Source organism: Leptinotarsa decemlineata, unplaced genomic scaffold, assembly GCF_025532065.1.
Source record: "Leptinotarsa decemlineata unplaced genomic scaffold, Ldec_3_MD MMD2_tig00026361_RagTag_RagTag, whole genome shotgun sequence".
NCBI lineage: Eukaryota > Metazoa > Arthropoda > Insecta > Coleoptera > Chrysomelidae > Leptinotarsa > Leptinotarsa decemlineata.
The window spans coordinates 1,326,819-1,349,168 of NW_027412704.1; the positions used below are offsets into that span (position 1 = coordinate 1,326,819).

The 22,350-nt window shown below is 37.6% G+C and overlaps 2 protein-coding genes across 4 annotated transcripts; one reads left to right on the forward strand and one right to left on the reverse strand.

The window, feature by feature from the left end:
* Positions 1-133: 133 nt before the first annotated feature.
* On the forward strand, positions 134-17,556 carry LOC111509809 (synaptic vesicle glycoprotein 2B). Of its 2 annotated transcripts, XM_074185002.1 has the most exons (11): positions 134-351; positions 2,889-3,092; positions 4,110-4,272; positions 4,344-4,525; positions 6,622-6,806; positions 7,743-7,924; positions 10,862-11,006; positions 14,256-14,370; positions 14,634-14,793; positions 17,083-17,210; positions 17,433-17,556. In XM_074185002.1, the coding sequence occupies exons 1-11, from the start codon at positions 192-194 to the stop codon at positions 17,486-17,488; spliced, it is 1,680 nt and encodes a 559-aa protein (XP_074041103.1). In that variant the 5' UTR covers positions 134-191; the 3' UTR covers positions 17,489-17,556. The 2 variants fall into 2 exon arrangements, with proteins under 2 accessions (XP_074041103.1, XP_023021405.2); XM_023165637.2 differs by lacking the exon at positions 2,889-3,092.
* Positions 17,498-22,004, reverse strand: LOC111509810 (uncharacterized). 2 transcript variants are annotated; one of them, XM_023165638.2, is made up of 3 exons: positions 21,489-22,004; positions 20,771-20,912; positions 17,498-18,560 (listed from the first exon to the last, which is right to left on the reverse strand). In XM_023165638.2, the coding sequence occupies exons 1-3, from the start codon at positions 21,743-21,745 to the stop codon at positions 18,222-18,224; spliced, it is 738 nt and encodes a 245-aa protein (XP_023021406.1). In that variant the 5' UTR covers positions 21,746-22,004; the 3' UTR covers positions 17,498-18,221. The 2 variants fall into 2 exon arrangements, with proteins under 2 accessions (XP_023021406.1, XP_023021407.1); XM_023165639.2 differs by having other exon boundaries at positions 17,498-18,548; positions 21,489-21,997.
* Positions 22,005-22,350: the final 346 nt, after the last annotated feature.

Consider the following 22,350-nt stretch of genomic DNA (forward strand, 5'->3'; position numbering starts at 1 on the left):
AAGTTGCTCAGGAAGAGTTCATTTATTTGAAGACATTGATTTCCACGGAGCCTGACCTGGCCAAAGAACAAAACATAGTTTATTCGTACACGCAGTAGTTTTGATTTTGTAATTTAATTTGCTATTCATACTCGCAGTTATTGATAAGAAGTTATCCTAATAATAACAAACTGTTGAGCACAGATATTTATATGAGTAGTCTTTTGTATCACAAGTGTAATTGGGGGAATCAAACTGATTCAGATGAAATAACTTTGATATATTCACGCATGTGCCTAGATGAAACGAATATGGAAAAGGAAAATTCGGTGTTTGTGTTAGATGGTCCAAGAAAATCCGACTCTAAAAGAGGTGGGTGAAAATAAATTTCATTAATTTGCTTCTATGTGATGAATCGAAAACTGAAATGAACAAAATTGAAGATATCAGGTGAAATTAGGTTGCTTCCAAAGTTTTGTTGGTTTTGATGAGTCTGTTTCATACTGTAAAATCTCAGTAAATACCTACGCATTCAATTCGATAGAAATAAGCGAGGTAGGGCATTTTTGCCTCTTCTGTTGCTCAGTAACGGCTGCTGCTAACACAAATTTTGTACATTTCGTAACCATACAGTAACCATGGTGTTTTTACCTTTGGAAAGTGTCCAGATGGTTCATTGGTGTTCAACCACTGGCCTCAACGTCTCCTGTTATTGTACAGGATCTGCTTTCCATCACACGTGATGATGCGATCCAAAAAAGGATCGTTTTAATTGCGCAACAGTAAAGAAAAACATATTTCGAAAAGTAACAGATTTTGTCGATTGTTCAAATCGTGGAGTACCCACTTCTCGAGTTTTTTGACCTTTGCAATACGTTTTAAACCGTCAAAAACCGCATAGGTTACATTAGGTTAGCTCCAAAGTGAGTGGGTCTATTCGATCCTATACCGCAACTCGCAAGGCTTTATTGTGGCTCACAACCATTCACACTCTACCAAATAAACCCAGCTTCTTAACAAATCCGATTAGTTTGTATGGTGAGTGGTTTTTCAGGTCAGATCCCCAGCGGGGCAGGCACAAAGTATGTGCTCTGCTGTTTCATCATCAGAGCAGAGGTGACATACACTGTCTTCCTATAGTCCTAGTCTCTACATATGATGATTCAAATGACAGTGACCTGTAAGAAGGCTTGTTAGACATCGTAGTTCATCCCTATCTATGTTTGGTACCAAGCTCCGAAGGGTTCAATTTCAATTCGTAGAGAAAAATTGTCCGAAAATTGCTTAACGACCTCATATAGTCATAAGCTAAAATATGACAAAAAATTTAAATGACCATCATCAGTGTAAAAAGTACACTATTTTAATGAATTCTTCATTAAATGTTATTTCAGAACTACCCAAAGTCCAATTCACATCGAATGATTTACTTAATGGTGCTAAATCATCATGTTCTTCATTCTTTCTTGAACCTGTAACGCCATCAGAAATAATTGATGCAGTGATATCCTTGAAAAATTCTTCTTGCTTAGATATTTACGGTATGAACAGTGCAATGATCAAGGGTATAATTGAAACAATTATTAATATATCCTCTGACATTTTTGTTCAACTCGTGTATACAAAAAGGGTGTTTCCAGACATGTTTAAATGTACAAAGGTATTGCCTCTTTTTAAAAAAGGAGACAGGTCTCTGTCTGTTAAAATTATTTTGATGAACAGGCTCATGAACTTTTTCATCGATAATAAATTATTTAGTGAAGATCAATATGGATTCAGAACGGGTAGATCAACAACAAATGTAATTCGAAAAACTGTGAGTCTGGTTATCGAGGGTCTTGAGAGAGGTGTACATGTGATATTAACCATGTCTAAAGCATTCGACTGCGTTTCGCACGATGTTCTGTTCAAAAAGTTTAAGTTTTATGGAGTGAGGGGGCTACCACTCAGTTTATTTCAGTCGTACTTATGTAACAGAACCCAATCTGTGTGTGTGAATGGAAACATGTCTGACAATAAAACTATCAAGAAAGGTGTACCGCAGGGATCCGTTCTGGGACCATTGCTATTGTTGATGTATTTCAATGACTTCAGTCATTTTATGTCACCAGGTAAATGTGTTCTTTTCGCAGATGATACAACTCTAACAATGTCTCAGAAAAACATAATCGAATTACCATCAATTACTAATGATACTCTGAGACATGCGTCTCTGTGGTTCACAACATATCAGTTGAAATTAGACCCAGACCCAGAAGGTCGTGTTGACGACCTCAAATATTGAAACCACTGAAAATGGCGATGATACTGCCAAACTACTAGGACTCACTCTTGACCGGAATTTATCATGGTATGGACACATTGATGAACTGAGTACGAAGCTGTGTAAGAGTATATTTGCTTTTCGACAGCTAAATAGAGTATTGTCTCTTGACGCCCTTAGAAGTTCATATTTTGCTTTGTTCCACTCACGTATGAATTATGGCATAGTTTTGTGGGGTCATTCCTCTCACTCCATTAAAATCTTCAGACTTCAGAAAAAAGCAGTCAGAATATTGATGAATGCCAATTATAGATATCACTGTGAGCCGCTTTTTAAAAAAATGGGTATGCTACCACTACCATCGCTATCCATATATAGTCAATTACTTGAAATCAGACAACTACGATCAGGCGCACAATCGGCCCTTGGTTACCACGCCACAGTACAATGAATATTTATTGAGATATAGACCTACAGAAACACATCACATCGGGCAGAACTTTTTGAACAACCTAATGAAAAGTCAAAGTACTCTTCAATATTGCCAATTCTATGAACACAAAAAACTCACTTCTGATACAACCCATAGAGAATAGAAGAGATGTGTGGATCAACTTGTGAAGCTCTTTAACTATCAATGTTTCAGAAAATGAAGCAGCTACATTCGAAGAAGCTGTTACCGAAACGGGTTTCGGAAAATTCAACATTCTACTCATAATTTCATCGATTCTAGGAATTTTTGCACCAGTATTTGAAACAACTCTCATGTCATATATCTTCGCCCCAGCTCAATGTGACTTAGATCTGTCTTTGCAGGACAAAGGATACTTGAATTCTATAACATATGCTGGTACGTATTTATAAACAAAACACAAATACAGGGTGTTACCTAACTACGGAACAAAACTTCAGCGAGTGATGTTTTTTGTCGTTTCAAGAACAAAAGTTCCTATGAACATATGTTCATAGGAACAGAGATACAGAGTGTTGAAGTTAAAAAAATACTAAAAATATCCTTACACCAATTAGGTTGAAATTTGCTACAATTATGTGAAGTAATAAGGGGCTTATTTAGCCCGAACTAGATTGACTGTCTGACATATTCAAAAATGCCTGAAGTATTCCTTATGGCATTGCAATTGTCAAATATTCGATTCCTCAAGTTATTCACATCTAGTACAGGAGATTTATAAACGAGAGCCTTCAGATGACCATAGACAAACTTTTTTGCCTGGGGACCCATCTTCATTATGGATTCAACAGAAAGTGTTGCTGAAAATGGATTTCTCTGAGAATGTGGGTATTTTCGTCGACTTAAAAATGGTAATTGTGAAAATTACTCGTGAAAAAATTGCTTCGTCCGTAAATAAAATATTTGGTGAAGAATTATTATTGTGAGCCAGCGTATGAATCAACCACCTGCAAAATATTAATCTTGGGTGAAAAGCCGGGGCAGTTGAGCTTGGACTGTACGTGATATAGGTATAGGAGTTTTCTTTTCAGTACTGCCCATACGGTTTTTGGACTGACTTCCAGCCGCAGTGCAATCTTTCTGTACTATTTGAAGGATCTTTTTCTATCGCATCAACTATAGTTTCCTTTAGTTCAGGCGTTGTTACAGTTTCTGGTCTTCCACCACCTGCATTTTTATTAAAACTCCCAGTCTCACATAATCTAGCATGTAGCCTTTTGAATATTTCAGCACATGGAATCACTCTGTCCTGGTGAATTACCCGTGCTTCTTCCACATTTTCATTTGCTAATTCACGAATAAAGTGTATGTCAGCCATAGTTGGAAAACGCCCTGTATATCGTGGAATTTTAAGAGAAGTGTCTTACAGTTCGAAATTGAATTCTATTTTTCCAGGAATGATATCATCTGGAATGATATGGGGATTTCTTTTCGATACTTTAGGAAGAAAGAAACTGATGGTTTATGGGTATTTCTTCAACGCATTCTTTGTTTTTGGGAGTGCTTTTTCCCAAAGTAAATTACAGTTGATGATTTGTAAGTTCCTTGGAGGAGTGATGTGAGTAAATTAGTCTATTAAAAAAAGGAATTATATAGCACTTGGGATGTAATGCCAAATTCTGTTTTCAGAATAAACGGACCGTTTGCAGCGATGGCAACATACTTAGCCGAATTTCATAGTTCAAAATATCGATCGATGATTCAGATGATAAACGGAGGCCTGAATAGTGTTGCACAACTAGTTTTACCTCTCATGGCATGGGGCATTCTACCATTATCTTGGAAATGGTCCCTTTTCAATGGGTTCCTAGGTAAAGATATGATGTATAGATCAAAACACAGATGCTTTGATAAATGTAGATATCAGGGTATAGATACAGACACAGGCATATTAGCCAAAGACATTAGAGGTGAAATGTTTGAGATTTGGCTTTCCTTTGTCCAGAAAAGTGTTGAAACATTTGAAATATGAGAAAAAAATGAAAGATGGAATTTTTGAAAAATACCTACCTAAAAAGGTACCAGAATTGATATATACTCAAATGAGTTTGTTACAATAGGATATAATGTGGAAACTTGAAAAAAATCAAACAATGAAAAAATACTTATGATGCACTGTTTGGAACCTTTGGTGTAGTAATGAATATTACTGGAGGTTTTTCCCAACACCAAATCCTTATTTTTAACACCTCGACACGTGTTTTGATCTACAAGTGAACATCTTCAAAGATATATCCCATACAGATAAACCATCCAGATGTACCACCCATACAGGTATACCAACCTAAATTAATTTTACAATTTTTCCTTATCTATTATTCTACAATATGTGTTTAACTGTTATAGCTGTATATAAAACAATTTTCAGGTATATAAAAATTAATTTCACAATTTTGCCTATCTAATTTTATTTTTGCCATGTGTCCTTATGTAGTATTCAGTAAACCCAACAATATTATTTTAACAAGCTGTATACTATGCTCTTTGGTATATGTCCGTCATCGTTATTCATAATATTATTTTGTTTACTTATTTCTACACTCTCTAAAATATAAGGAACACATATCACACTTAAAATATGGAAGACCTGAAAAATCAGCAGTCGCCTATTATATTTTGCAACAAAACCATTCCATAGACTTCAGTTCATTAAGATTAGTTAGAAAAGTTAACAACAACAGGCAACTAGATGCCTATGAAACTGTAGAAGAAATAAGTAAACACAATAATATTATGAATAACGATGACGGACCTATACCAAAGAGCATACTATATAGCTTGTTAAAGTAATATTGGTGGGTTTACTGATTACTACATAAGGACACATGGCAAAAATAAATTTAGATAGGCAATATTGTGAAACTAATTTTCATATAGCTGAAAATTGTTTAGTTATTTTCTAAACTTCCTCTTTGAAGATGATCACTTGGTGATCGAAACACGTGTCGAGATGTTAAAAATAACGATTTGGTGTTGGGAAAAAACTTCAGTAATATTAATCAAAAAATATAAGATTGCGAATTTGTGAAAGAAACAAATTAATGTTAGGAGAATTGAATGAGTTGTGTACAATGTCACAATGTAGTCAAACAGAAAAAATTAAGAAAAATGATGAAAAACAAAAACAAAAAAAAAAACTAAAGCTATTCCAGCTGATAACTGTGGGTCGAATATTCCTGATTTTCAACATTTCCTAGTTGGGTGTTTTTCTTGAGCTTGGCAATACGGACAACTTCAAGAAAAGTTCAATAATATGACAATTAGGTGATTTCCTGGTGAAAATATCACTTGGCTAGTATCTGTTAGTTTTGAATTAAATTTTGAATGTATTGATACATATTTAGTAGATAATTTCATGATCTACAATTTTTGTCTCTAGTATCTTTATCATGAAACTTACAGTTTTGCTGGGAATTGCGAAAAACCCTTTTTTTGACGTTTGACCTTGAATAATTTTTTCCATACAGAGGGAAAATGGGAAACTTTCAAATTTTATTTTCAATATTTTTCGCAATCTTACTGATTTTCAGCTTGGTGGGAATTTAAGTAGCTTTACTGTTATATTGTAGTCTAATTTGACCGGACTAATATGGCTTAAGGGATTTCGTTCCGGAGATGGTTTCATTATTATCACATCGAAACCAAGTAGTCTCTCTCAATAATGAGGCTTCTGAATCGTAGTCAGTAACATGTGGGGTCCCTCGGAGTTCTATACTTGGTCCATTGTTGTTCCTAGTATACAAAAATGAAAATTTCCTGACATATTGACTTACAGAAAAAGCATAATCATCTTTTCTACAGTCCACATAGTTTTCAAAAAAGTATCTGGGTTATTTTTGATAACACCCTATTCATTTCTTTAAAATATAGGCTAGTGGTGTTGATGAAGGAAATACTTATTTTACAGAATTGCACTCATGGAATCTGCTCCTTTTCATATGCGGGCTCTCTCCTTTTGTGAGCGGTATAATTTACCTGTTCCTTCCAGAAAGCCCAAAATTTCTGATGTCAATGGGAGACAATGATAAAGCTTTGAAAATTCTGCAAATGGTTTATAGTATTAATACAGGAAAACCACGAGAAACATTTCCTGTAAGTATTCTTGTTCACTATGTCCAGATGATAAAAGTTAGATCAAAATATACAGTTGTTTTTAATTAACACGCTTTTATTAGCTGCACCTGAATTTATGTATGGTTGTATGCTTGTTTGTAACCCTCCTTGCTTGATCTACTCGCGGGCAGATGGTGCTGTATGTAACCTCCTTGATTCGAACTCCCTCGGGGTTCTGTTCTTGGCCCGTTGTTGCTCCAGAAGTATGAAAATAAAAGTTCTCTGAAGAATTGACTTGAAGGAAAAACATATTCATCTTTTCTACAGACTACTTTCCATTCGAATTGGAAATTTCCGATTATTGTCTTGAGATTTTTGGATATCACACATAAGTTGTCGGTTTCCCAGAAGGAGTTTGAATTGTTCTTTCGTTTTCATGAGGTTATATAAATCAGTGTACTGGTGTGTTTTATTTGATTTACATATTCATTTGAGTTGTCCCAGTAGAGTTTGGATCTATGAATTTCTGTAGAAGTATTTTTGCAAAATTTCAATATTTTGTCACAAATATATTTGATTTTTGATATCATTGGTTCATTTCGATCAGGACAGTGAATAAAATTGAAAGAATGATGTATAATTAGCCCGCAGGGTTAAGTATGATTCGAAAATAATGACAGCTAGATGTTGATTTTATAGCTTTCGTTGTATTTGGGAAGAAGCATCTTATCGCTGCCAAACTCTTGCTTTGATGGCTTAGCCTTCGATTTTTATATCCATTCATCGGTTTGAAAGCAGGGGCGGAGGGGAGGGGGCATTTAAATATACATTTTTGATATATTAATCTTCCTCTTGAAGATGATCACTTGGTGATCGAAAACACGTGTCAAAGTGTTAAAAATAACGGTTTTGAGAGTCCTGTGAGTCTATATGAATATGATCAAAAACATTTTTTCCATTTGTGTTGTATTTCAGATAAAAAAGTTGGTGGATGAAACCAAAATCAATTCTAACTCATATGGGGGACACGTATCAGCAAACAGATCAAAGATGCAAGCTCTTGCAGAAGGATATCAGCAACTGAAGCCTCTATTTCGTTTTCCTTACGTTACAAAATTCCTTTTGGTCGGGTTCATTCAAATGCTGATTATACAAAGGTGGGAATACGTTGAATTCGAATAGGTACAGTATATAATGGGACATTCACATGTTTATATTAAGGAAGGATAATAAAACGTGGGGACTCACTTCAATAATATGTTACGTTTGAATTATTATTTGAATTTTAATTCACCGAAGTTTCTGAAATTCATGTATTTGGTGGTAAATTACTTTATAGCTCAAAACTAATCCTATGAAAGAATTCGTTTTCCCATGTTCAATTCTCTATTCATAACCATTAGGTATATTGTTTACAAACTTTGTTGAGAGGTTATGTCAATTTATTGATAACACAAATCATGGAATTATAAAACAACAATGACAATTGAAAATTAATTAGCGCTCCAGGGCGACTATATTGATTCCAGTGGCGCATTTGCTTTTTCAGCTGCAGGAAAATCCGAAAAAACCTGCAGCACCACATCATCTGAAGATCTTGATCTGCCAATGTCCTCTCTCTCATAAAACCAAATTTAGGGTGTCGCCAGAGGCTCCAATAAATTCAATACATCGCCAGAACACTTCGTGACAGGACTATCGTCAAACTTAAACCAGTCCGTTTCGTCTTTGACCAAGGCGTAATAATGACCAAATTGAACACCAGAACCACAGTGAACAATGACTGCATGAATATTATAATAGTGGTCTTGGCTTTCTACTACTCCATCTGATACAAAAAAAAAGGATGAGAGAATCTTCCAAAGAAAGGAAGGAAGTAATCAATTTGAAACTCTATACATTCATGTATAGCCAGATTGAATTTTTTAGTTCCGGGGTCGGTTCATCGCGTTGTTTGAAAAATTGAACTATGCCAAATAGGACATCATTAAAACGTTTCAGCACCCGTCCTCTACTTAACCATCGGACTTCAGAGTGAAGGAGTAGGTCCCCGTATTGACAGTCAACTTCATCGGCCAAGGTTCTGAATAATCTTCTTTGTAACGCTTGAGCTCTAATCTTGTTCATAATTTTTACCACCAGTTTCATAACGTTGTTTAGTTTCAGGAAATTTCCACATAATGCTTGCTGATGGATAATGCAGTGGTAACAGAGAAATTGCGGAAAAGTTTCATCTTTACGACATAACGCCACCAGACCCTTATCACAACCCACCATAGCTGGAGCGCCATCGATTGTCAAGCCTACCATTTTCGATAATGGAATTTTCTCGGAAGAAATAATATTTTTTAAATGAGAAAACAACTCATTTCCAGTAGTGTGTCCTTTCAGTGGAATGAACTTCAAAAGATCTTCTTTAATCGTAAAATCACTAAAAACCATCCTGACGAACACGGCCATCTGGGCAGTGTCAACAACATCTGTTGATTCATCCAGTTGAAGTGAAAAATAAACACAGTTATCTAAGTCAGTTCTTAACTGTGAAAAAATATCATTGCTCATTACTTCTACAAGTCTCATCACTGTATTAGCAGAAAGTTCCATAGATTTTATAGCTGAAACTATCTCGTTTTTATTTCTAAAGTTGGCAAATAACGAATCAGCAGCTTCTAAAAACGCCTGTTTTATCATTTCCCCGTCTTCATAAGGTTTCTTTTTTTGTGCAATTATCTGGGACACACGGTACGATGCTTCAGTTGCAGCCTTATTTTTGTCGACTGTTCTTAAAAATATTGATTGTTGTCCAATTAACTGCTTTTTCAACTGTTCCAGTTTCTCCTTTCTGGCGGCGGAATGATTTTTCAAAATTAGAATGTACAGTTTTATGATGTCTCTCAATATTTCCTTTTTTAGCAACGGATACCGAAGTATTACATAACAAACACACATTTTCATCTTTAACTTCTGTAAAAAAGTATTGTTCTTCTCATTCCGAATGAAAGTGGTATGTCTTTACCTTCTTACAACTGCTTGCCATAATATTATTTTTGTTGTTCTCTACTAAACCAACCGCTGGAAGTTGGTTACGCGTTCAGTTTTAAACTAAACGCAATGTCGCCGCGCCGTGCGTATTTATCCTGTTCAAAGCAATCCAGATCGTTCTCGAACACTAACGCGCTGGTCCGGCTGGTCGGTTCTAGCCGATTCTAGCTTGATGGCGTCAGCGGCAGATCACTCACCGCAACGTTGCCGCTGATTATGTTTAATATTATGACAATTAGATTTTTTTGTGGAATTTTCGGAAGCTTCTCTGATTTTTGCAGTTTGTATTTTTTAAATTAAAATCGTTGTGAGAGCTACCAGAATTGCTTCCGCGAGCTACCGGTAGCTCGCGATCGACAGGTTGGCGACCACTGCAGTAGATCATCACCTGTTGAAAGTTCCATTTTCAGATGATTTAACAACATCCAAGCTCTGCACGGACTGGTTATTAGTCATATTAGGAAACGCTAGTTGACGTTCCAGAAATTCACATTCCCTTTATTCAAATGATGAAATGGGGTCTTTCATTTCATTTTTCTTGATGAGTACAGCAACGAGAATTTTCTTCATATTCAAAAATGTCCATCATTGCTAAAATATTCAAATTAACATTGAAAAACTTGTGACTAGACCCAGTTCGGTTTTCAGGAGATGAAAAGTACCAATGATGCCTTTTATTTTCTTTGAACAAGTTGACACTGACCTCTGTGGATGCAGAATTCTGTAATCCTTTACCTTGTGGAGCATGTACTCGATGTTAGGAAAGTACCATTTTGGTGAAGAGAAATGTAGACGCAGTCACTTTCCCGAAGGTTACAGCATCTTTCAAAAGAAAGAATGTTGTTTATAGAGAGAATAAATTAGGCTTACGACTCCAAAAACAGTATTTTCCGAAATTGTTACGCAAATAACTATTTCTATGGTTATCCATCAATAGCCCCTAACGTATAGTCTTGAGGTACACCCATAACAGTGAAATCGTCCTTCGTAGCGTTCTAAAAATTGCTATAACTCAAAACATAGGGTAAAATGGAATGTTTGTGTGTTTTCAGCTTGAATATGTTACGTTTGTGGATACCACAAATGTTCCAGGCTATTGAAGATTACCAAATGTTCAACAATGGTTCGAGTGATAGCTTATGTTCTATGATGGAAGTGTTAAAGCCTAAAAACACAACGGATCAAATCTGTCTAACGGTGAGTTCTCAAGTCAGAAAAAAAGAAATGCGTATGACTATAACTTTATTTGTGTCCTCGTTAACGAAATATTTTGTCTGAAACATTATAACTAATTCTGTGTTAGAAGGTTACATTTTGCGGCCAAGATGTGAGACTTAATCTTGCTTCCTTTTTCCAATTAGTTGAAATAAGCAATTCCACAACTCCTGCAAGAACGCAGGAAGTACAAAATGCCTGCATTAGACTAATATTCAGCCTGAATTACAGAAATCATGCTATCCCTTCAATCAATCAATTGAATTTGTTGAAAATTCAAACACCAAAACGCTATTTTTAACACTTCGACACGTGTTTCAAACACCAAGTGATCATCTTCAAGAGGAAGATTAAGTTTAGAGAGTAAGATTGAGTTCAATCTTCCTCATGATGATCACTTAGTGATTGAAACACGTGTCGATGTTTCAAAAATAAAGGTTCGGTGTTGGGATGTAATATTCATTACTTCACCAAAAATTCAAACAGTGCATTACAAGAAAATGTAAAACATAGAAAAATTGCATTACGCTTGTTTCATTCACAAACTGATACAAAAATAACAATCCAGCTTTCAGTGAAGAAATTTCACCCCACACATCAGATATATCAAAGAAACCTCAGATTTGATAATAATTTTGACATGTCGAATCATAACAGCACTATCGAAGAAGGAATCCTTGAAAAATTTTATCACTACCGCTACTAGATGTGTGAAACAGTTAGTGTTTACGGTTATGTGTACTACATATGTATGTATATACACACATCGGAAAAGTCTAGGGATATTTTTAAAAATGGCAATTTTTTTTTTAGATCGCTTTAGGGAAAAAAAGTTGACGGGTGATTATTAAACGAATGTAACTTACAACAAAATTTATTAAATGGTCAAAAATACTGAGTGCGCATATAAGCAAAACTAAAAAAAAATATGGCTCTTCTTTGGCACCCCGAAAAAAAATCATAATACAAAAAAAATTGGAATCAGTACCAAGTATGGCCTCCACGCTGGTTTATTACGGCGCTAATCTATCGTGCATCGACAAAATGAGATTGTCAATGTCTTGTTCAGGTACATTTGCCCATTCAGCGATTGAAAGCTCTCTCAATTGAAACGTTGTGTGAATGTTCCCCATATGCGGAGTAATTCTTCGTTGAAGCATGTCGCACACATGCTCGATGGGATTCAGGTCCGGTGATTGTGCTGGCCATGGCAATACATCAACTCCTTCGTTGGTGAGCCAGTCAGTCACTAGACGCGCGACATGTGGACGAGCATTATCGTGCATTAGGTGGAAGTTTTCACCAACAGCACCAGCAAACGGACGGACGATAGGTAGAAGAATGGTGTCGAGGTACTGTCGAGCTGTGAGGGAGCGATTTGGAAAAACGAGATCGGTTCTGCCGCCGATCATGATTCCGCCCCATAGCATTACTGTACCACCTCTGTATGTGTGGACTTCCTGGACGTGTCTCAAACGTTCATTATTTCCAGGTCGTCTCCACAGTCTTACTCGACGAGAATCTGGATGAAATCCAAATCTGGATTCGTCTGTAAACAAAATTGTGACCCAATCATTTGCATCCCAGTTTTGATGTTCTTGACACCACTCTAACCTTCTACCGCGATTGCCTCTCGACAAAGGTGGATATCTAAGTTGTGGAGATCTGCTTCATGCAGTCGATTTCTGACAGTATCACGACCAATGGTTACCTGGTGCGTCTGCTGCAACACGTTAACCAACTCAGGTGCTGTGATTGTCGGTTGTATTCTTGCGGTTAAGATCAAAAATCGGTCTTGAATTGCAGTTGTAGCGCGTCCTCGCCCTGGCTGGACTGCCAGTTTCACGGAAACGCCGCCACAATCGACTGATAACACTTTGGGAGACCCCCAAACGAAGAGCTACATCATTTTGTCGCATGCCATCTTGAAGAAGCCCTACAGCTCTATTCATCTCAGCCAATGGTAAGTGATGGCGTTCCATGTTAAAGCACAATATTTCCAGTTTAATTGCTGAGCAAGAACTGCATAGAATGTACAAACTCGACACTTTCAGATTATTCATTTTAGCCGAAAACCTACAGTTTGTAAAAAACTTGATAAAAGATTAGTTACCGTTTTTGCAGGCTTTGTTCAACCCATAGAAATATACGGGGTGGTCGAGTGTACCAATTTAATCGAAATTAAACGACCTCATGCATTTATTTTTATGATATTTAGTATGTTATAAAAATATCCCTAGACTTTTCCGATGTGTGTATTTGTTTGTTTGTTCTAGCATCATCACATACACGTATCTTGAATACTTTCGTAATGTTTTCAATGTTTACTCATTATTATTCATGTAACACTGTTTTCTTTATGAACTATTTCCTTGAATAAAAACATTATTATTATTCAAAAGTCAACTAAAATCACCAGTGATTTGAACATAAACATTTGTATTTCATTTCACTATTGTCCTGAAATTGATTTCTATGATGCCATTTTTTGTAATGCTCGGTACCATCAACTTGGCTTTGTTTCTGAACGCTCTACAGTGACAATCGCTTCACAATTCAACAATAGTCAAGTTGATGTACGAATAATATACACTGACTTCTCGAAGACGTTGAATAAAATTGGTTTTGGTATTTTGTTCAAGAAGCTAACGGGTTCTGGTTTTTCAAATACAACCAGTCAACTCATCAGTTCTATCAGGCAGAGATCAGTTCATTCATTGCGATTGTTAAGAGTGTAGAACATATCTCACTTCCTCTTGTATTCCTCAGGGTTCCAACCTAGGCCCTCTTCCGTTTCAACTGTTTACTACTGATTCATGTAAAAGTTTGAATTGTGAATACCAAAAAATGGCATCGTATGCAGAGGAATGTAATCTCGCTATTTTTTGTTGTTCACTCTCGTACGTAATAATCAGAAGTGTGAACCAGGGGAATATTAGTCATTAATATGCGCCTTATTTGTGAAATTTATGGTTCATTTAGATTTATATGAATTACTCTTTGGATTTAGCTTCCCTGATGATATCAACTTGGTTAGCAAAAAACAGTGGTTGTGTGTGAGGAAAGCCTTCACAATTCAAGATAGATAACTATATAGAAAAATGAGTTGGGAAATCTAATGAAATTATTTTCATGAAGACATACAGAGTGATAAACACGACACCCGAGAAATAAAACATACAATAAAGAAAATGATTCACTGATTCCCGTTAACATTGCCCCTTTTTTCAGAACGTGAACAATGCCTCTGTCTATATCAATTCCTCCATAGTTGCTCTTGTCTCTGTGAGTGGATATTTTGTTGCTGTTTATATCATCAGAATTCTCGGAAAGAAGAAAGTGTTGAGTAAGTGTCGTACAAAGTCTTAGGCATTTATTGATGAACTGTTTTTTGTTGGTTATAAAAAACAATACTTACAAAAATCAATGGCAGAATAAAGGAGCGGAAAACAAACTACATTAAACAAACAGGTGACAATGTGAGATAGGTTAGCTTAGGTCCAAAGTCCAGATATAAGTGAAAAAATTCTATTTTATATTTTTTCACTATATACATAATGACACATACCTTTCGAACACAGGTACTTCTAAGTGATTTCTATTTTACAGTCATGAACACCATATTGGCAGCTATTGTGTGTTGCTGCCTTTACTTCTCACAAGGAACGATACCTACCATAGCATTATCTTCAGCTTTCGTCGGCCTGGGAAACATGAGCGGAAATGTGATGCTGAGTATCATAGTTGATTTGTTTCCCACGACTTTAAGGTGAGTTAAATACAATTATATACGAGATAGATGAGGTCCTTCAAACAACAGAACTTGAATCCATGGTATCATATCATTCCACTGAACATTGTTCACGAGTGGCTTCAAAATGAGCTAGATATTTGTTTCAATTCCATTAATATCAGATAATTCGTTTCGAAAAGTTCTTCACTACCCCAAACATGAAAATCTGAGGAAACCACACCAGATTTCTATTAAGTCAGATTCATTTCTGACGAATAGTTTTTCTCTCAATGCTTCTTTAACTTCAACATGGACATATTCACTTCCCCACCATCTATGGGATCATCGGAGGACTCATGTCGTAACCCCGGCGTACAGGGGATATTTTTGATGTATGTATGTCAAGCAGATTTTGAATGTCTAGCCAAAGTTGAACTCTATGATCCTGGGACAAGCAGGACTGCTTTATTTTGAGCTCTGATTTTATCTACCAAGGTGGTCCCAGAAGTATCTGGCCTGACCAAGAGATGGCGCCAGTTGTTACAAAAATATCACTGTCTTAGAAAGTACACAACCTATATAGCATATGCTGTGGAGCAAGGCAGTTTTTCAACTGCGTTGAGAACCCTCAGACACTTCCTCAGAAGATGGAAACATGCGATTATCGTCATGATCCCAAAACAGGGTCAGAACCTGCTGGCTGAAAGAGTCGTTTTCCAAAGGCTCAACGAAGAAGTTGAGAACCGAAATGTTCTGCCTGATGAACAATTTGGCTTCGGGAGAGAACACTTCACTGAGTTACAGGCTCTAAGGCTGGTCGAAAACACCATCCACGAGTTAAACACTAATAAAAAGGTACACATTGTACTGTTAGACATCTCGAAGGCCTTCGACCGTGTATGGTACGAAGGCCTTCTGCACAAATTATCGCGTTCGACCTGCCTCGGGGCCTGATCCGATGGATTGGATCTTTCCTGAAAGACAGAACATTTCAGGTTAGAGTAGAGGGCTCTCTGACTGACAACAGAGATCCTCGCTGGGGTACCACAAGGGGCCGTGGTCTCTCCGACGCTGTACTCACTTTACACCAGTGACCTTCCACGCCGATGACACGGTTCTCCTTTCTACCGCTATTTTCAACAATACGCGTCATTTTAGGTTATGATCACTGAAGCGTATCGTGAATTGTGTTCTCTTCTTATTAAACTCCTACAAAAGTAAGTAGAACAATGGGATATTTTTGTAAATTATTACTCCTGTTTTTGATGATGTCTGTAGACTATGCTGTGCACGGAATCATTCGAGTTTATCCATTCATCATTGAAAAATTTTGTGTAGTGTTGTGGTACCTTATTTGTACCACCGCCCCTCAACAATGATTTTTTTTCCATCGTTTCGTGATGGAATCCTTACCATTCAAACTTCAGGGTATGACTTATGAAGAATTCATGCAGAAAATTGACAATATTGATGCCGAAGGAGAGCCAGACTATGACAAACTTTATAAATTACGGCCCGTTCTGAACGAAATATCTAAAAATTTCATGGACTGCATGGCTCCTTCTAGGGAGTTGGCCATCGATGAATTGATGATCAAATTCAAAGGAAAGAGTACATTGAAACAGTATCTCCCGAAGAAGCCGATCAAAAGGGGCTGCAAAGTGTGGATGTTAGCAAATAAAAATGGTTATTGCCAGAAATTTGAAATTTATACCGGGAAATCCGAAGATACGGAGAAAAGCTTGGGTACTAGGGTGGTGGAAAATCTACTGAAAGGTATGGAGGAAAAGCATCACGTTGTCTATTTTGACAATTTTTTTACTGGTGTACAGCTGTTAGAAGACCTCAAGACCAAAAATATCCACGCTTGTGGCACGGTTAACCCAAGCAGAAGATTGCTTCCAAATTTCAAACCTGATAAACTTTTGAAACGTGGCGAATCTCAGATTTCAACATCTGATACACGCCTCGTTGCCATAAAGTGGTGAGACAATCGAAGTGTCTACAAAAATGTTTGTGTTTTCTTTGTTGCGACAGGTATTTCTAGCACCACCTCTAGTTGCCTTGCAGTGAAAACTTCAGTGAAAGACAAACGATGGTGGTTTATGTCGAAGCTCGACTTTGCAACTGACCGCCTTTGCGAGCCTCTCTCATCTTCAATATTCGTGGAATGAGTCTTCTGTCAAACCCATAGATGGCTACGGAAAATGTTATCACCTTCCTCAGAAACTACCCTGGCGGGGAAAAGACAAGAATAATTTTTTGGATGTCTTTTTTGTTTCGAAAGATCAGTGTCACATCAATCAACGTTTTTCTTTGATTCAGAACCTTCACGGTGGCCATAGTGATGTGTTGGGCCAGAGCTGGTGCCATGGGAGGAAATCTTCTTGTACCGACCCTTCTCAATTGGGGATGCGCTCCTCTTTTCCTGGTTGTAGGTGGTTTCATAGCAGGTGAGTTGACGGATAAAAAGTTTGAATGAAAACCTCATTTTGAAATGTCTTGAAGTGGGTACACCATGAATTTCTGCTCTTTGGCAAAAATGTTAATCGCGTACTTTATTGTGAGATTTTCACTATGTTTGTATAGATTAGATGGATTTCATCTTCTCTAATTTATTCTTAAATCTTCTATTGCTTACCTATATACATTAATAAATATGTTAATTATTTCAGGTGCTGGATTTCTTGGTTTCCTGCTACCAAATACAGAGAACAAACCACTCATTTAAATACTCATGTAATAATGGTATATTTATTCACTAAAATGACATTCAATAAACAATTCAAAAAAATCGTATGACACATTTTTTTTAAACACGTGTATACAAAATTACGCATCTGCAGTACATAAAGACCTATAGAAAATAAAAAAATACACATTAAAATAAAACAGCATGTCAGTTTCATAAAACATGCAATAGACTACCAAATTTTTGAAAGTTGACAGCGTGGAGGTGACTCTGATGAGTGATTTTCTAAAAAATGGATGTGGTGCTATACTAAAATTTTTAAAAGAAGTTGACGTGAAAAAATATTTTAGTGGACCTAAAACTATTTCACAAAAACACCTATAAATGACTAGATGAGAATGAAAGGAAGCCTTATTGAAATAATGAAAGAAATTCCTGGAAATGCCTATAAACTCATTAAAATGTATTGATCTGCATAATTCTTTTTATACATGTCTGTTGATGCTGATTGATGAGAATGGCATGAGATTTGGATGTTTCAGAAAAATATCATTAATGTTTGTTGTTACTGACTATGTATGGAACATGTTTCATTTTTTTTTAAGTGAAACAGGAAACCTCTACGGTTTATGTGATCAACCCCGATATTGAAATAAAATAATATCGTGAAAGAAATATCAGAGTTTGTAAAAAAAGTAGAAGAAGAAGATTCTGTTGTCACATGTCATACTTCCATTAAAACTTGTAATAGCCGAAACCAACACGTCGTTTTTCATTTATATTCATTGCCAACAATATACCTCACCAGGTCGTCAAAATACAATTTATTGTCGTCTTCGAAAGAATTTTTTTGGAACGGTTTTGGCAACCTCAAAACTGTCAATATCATCGTCTCGCTTTCATTTGACAAACTGCCCAGGTAGAAAGTACAAATCAAGCAAGCAAAGATGACCACGGTATTCAATTTTCGTTTTTCTATTATTGGAAATTTTGCTTTAGCTTTGTGGGGCAGCGGTTTCTGGTTTTCAAAAACAAATCCAACTCTGTCTTCATCTTTGAAATTCCTCAGGACGTAGGCTAAGAGTTCTTCCATGACATTCTGCAAAAAACACTTTCAAACAGACTTGCTATTTCGTTTTCGAACTCGTGATAAACAGTCAATATAGATTTCATCTATCGTTTTCATTCTTAGGCCCAGGACTTTTTCAGCCCATGTGTTATTAAAAAAATACTTCGATGTGAAACTTCCAATTGAAAGTTCAAAAAAACCGCGACACGTGTTTCGATATTATACGATAGCGATAGCAGTCGTCACAATACTAATCAAACGAATTCTGTGTTACGCTTTGATAGTAATTTGAATCCTAATGACTATTACTATCGTATTTCTAACTGATGAATTCATTAGACAAAATATTCACCTTTCTAGAAACAACTGAAGAATAATGAACAGAAGTTTTGGATTCAAGTTTTGAATCCATTATTCTCAGGTTTATTTTTTATGGACAAAACACTACAGGAAAATCTTTAAGGCACTCTAATTGCGGTGTCTGTGTGAAAGAAGCGATTCACCTTGGATTTGAATCGCTGTAAATCAAATTCATTTGGAAAAAAGTTCTCAGGAAGCTGCGGAATGGAATCCAGTTCCAAGCTATTGAGAAGCAGCATTTGCAATTCCAGCAAAGGAGCATGAAACTGCAGACGGGGTCAAACGGACAAGTCAGCTGTGGCAGAGCAGACTTCCGATATTTTAAAAACTTTTCACTTGAAACGACCTGAAAAATCATCCTTTGAAGTTTCGTACCGTAATTAGGAAACACCCTGTATATATCAGCAATATGATTGAAGTCGGGGTTGAACCGTGTCTGGCGTTTATAATTGCTTGGCTTTTCGACTTCGACTTTGAAGCCATTATGAAAAGGTATGACCACACTGAGATGTGAATCTGCCTACTTCTCTCCGAGGACTCGAACTGCCTACTTCTCTTCCCCCGCCGCTGGTCTCCACAAGGGGTGAGTGGCGGGGGAACCACTGTCTCTCTCTTATGGGTGTTTGACAGGCCCCCGGTGCAGACCACACCGCACTGACCTAGTAAAGTTATCGGTCAACCACCCAATCCCGCACCTGCGGGTAACAGGCGTTGGCCGGTTTCAAGCTAGATGTGTGGGATAGGTGTCTCGCAAGAGCCCTCGGCAGTTACTCATCCAACGCTGGAAAGGTAGCTTTCCTAACATGAGTGCCCCTTGGGGTAACGTAAGGGTATGCGGTGCAGACCACACGGCGTACACCCAAAAGTTGTTGGCGAACCGCCCTATCCCGCACCTATAAGGGTAATGGGCGCGACGTCTCCGACATAAGATGTGTAGAGGATGCTCGAAAGAGTCCTCGACGGTTACTCATCAAACGTTGGAAAGGGAACTTTCCTAACATGAGTTCTAGGGGGGAGGTGAGTGCCCGCTCGCGGCTGGAGGCTAGCGAGCCTCATCTCCAACTGGCGTTGGCCTCTTAGGGGCAGGGGCTCCACTAGCGGGTAAAGGGATACAGGGTTGCGGTAATCCATTCATGGGTGCATTGCAGCCCCCTTACTCAGGCACTGGACAGCTCATGCTGTTCCGTGATCCTCGCCTGCTTCTGTACGGATCCAAGCGTTCGAGGTGTCGGGGCTCGCGGTCCTTCCAACGGGCACTAGTATCCGAGTCTAGTCTTGGAGGGCATCAAGGCAGACGTTCGAGGTGTCGGACCCCGGATGGACGCAGCTACTAGTATCCGAGCTTAGGGGATCCCGACCGGCCACTTCCGGGACAATATTCCCAACTGATTTGGCATGGTAGGCGGGGGCAGGTGTGCGACGCGAGCACTCTCTGGCGAAAGACGAGCTTAGTTAACTTGTACGAACGTTCGGTCGAACGCTGCCGTCTCTTGGTTAGCCACACTAAGTAGATGTAAGGAGGCAACTCCGGGTTCGGTGAAGCGGGAGGAAGCCCTGCGAAATACTGTTGGTGTGGGTCGAGGGGCGGTACCCGCATGGATTTCCCGAAAATCCACCCCACCACGCCCGATCGCATCCAACGCCAGGGTGCGTCTGGGGGGCCTAACCGGCCCCCCGGTGCGGTCGTAACTATGACTCTCTTAGTGGACGCTTGGAAGTAGGCAGATCTTTGAGGAGATCAATGGCGAGACCTGAGGAGTAGGCAGATTGAGACCCCGGAGACAAGTCACGAAACCCACAAGGCGTGCCCCTACCTGGGGGGTAGGTAGATTGAGACCTCAATGTAGACACAACTTCTTGAAAAATAATAACTAGTAAATATATTGTATTACCTTTGACCAGGTCTCACAGTTTTTAATTGGTTTGAAAGCTAACGTGAACGATCTCTCCACGATACCATAAATTTCATCTTCTATGTACCTTTCAGCAGTTACTATGAGGTATTCGAATCTAGATGCATCAGTCGGAATGTTCCTGAAACATGTTGAAGTATTGTAGATTATAAATTAGAAATTGTTTTGAATCTCATGTAGAATATTTTTATTTGGAAGAATATATTATGATGTATTTAAGTAACACGTTTAGCCATAGAACCAAACGGGTGGGGCTTTAGCTGGTAGGAGAAGGTAATCTTGAACATTTTGGGATGTGAGTGGTGTAGTATTCATCGACTATATTGAGAAGGTGAATACCATCAACAGTGAATATTTTATAGAGTTATTGAAGCATTTAATGGCCAAAATTGCAATGAATCGACCGCACATGGCAAAGAGAAATTCTGTTTCATCAAGGCAATGCACCGTTTCACAAGTCAATCAAAACAATTGCAAAACTAGATGAATTGAACTTCGAATTGCGCCCTCAGCCACCAAATCCGCCAGATTTGGCTCTCAGCGACTACTGGCTGTTCACAGATCTCAAAAAAATGCTCACCGGTAGGAAATTCCGTTCGAATGAAGAGGTTATTGCTGAAACTTATAAAAAAAGACGCGTTTTCTTTCTCAGACCCGGTAATTTTCATGCATGAACATGAAACAAATCATAACATACTTGATGGTCATTCCCAAACTTTCGAAGGGTGGTGGTATGCATCTAGACCTCACTATGGCTGTACACTCGATTTGCATTTTTTCATAGATTTCGGAGTCTTCGGCTGTCCAAAATTCTTCAGGATTCCGCTTAATGATAGTGCGTATAGCGTCGTCGACGGCTCTAATTTCAACAGGAATACAAAATGCACCACTGTCAAACATGTGAAGCACTTCCGAGGTACTAAAGTTGAAGAGGAACTCATGAAAGAACGACATGTTTAGCTGCAAGTTCAAAGCCACTATAATGGAAGGGGATTCTGCAATGAGTCGATGCTTTCAAACATGGGATCGGACTTCTACACTCATTTTCTTTATTTGCCAAAGAAGAGATAAAACATTGAAGTCACTTTTTTGAGAAAAATAAAAATAGGACTACTCGATATTATGTTTTGTAGTCCAGTTAATGAACTCACAATAGGCATGATGACAGTGAGTAAAAATCGCTAAACTGATGTATTTATTCAATGGAACCCTATCAATGGATTGCCTTTTTTTTGGTATATAACCTTCCACAATGTGTTTATAAAAAACTGAAAAAAATCTATCAAAATAGTATTCTGCTACACTTCGCCACTCTAAATAAAGACCATTTATAATTGTTATTATTTATGAATAATATTAACCTGATGGGGTTCTTTTTTCAGAGTTCTACAATTTTTACGTAAACTTTTTTTACATTCAATATATATAAACTTTCAATAGATGCGAGATGCAATATATTTGAGAAAGTTGAATTAAATTATACAAGGCATACATCTATGTGAACCCAATGTGAATAAAAAACGGCATGTTTTGTGATCCCACGATTTATCGGATTTGCA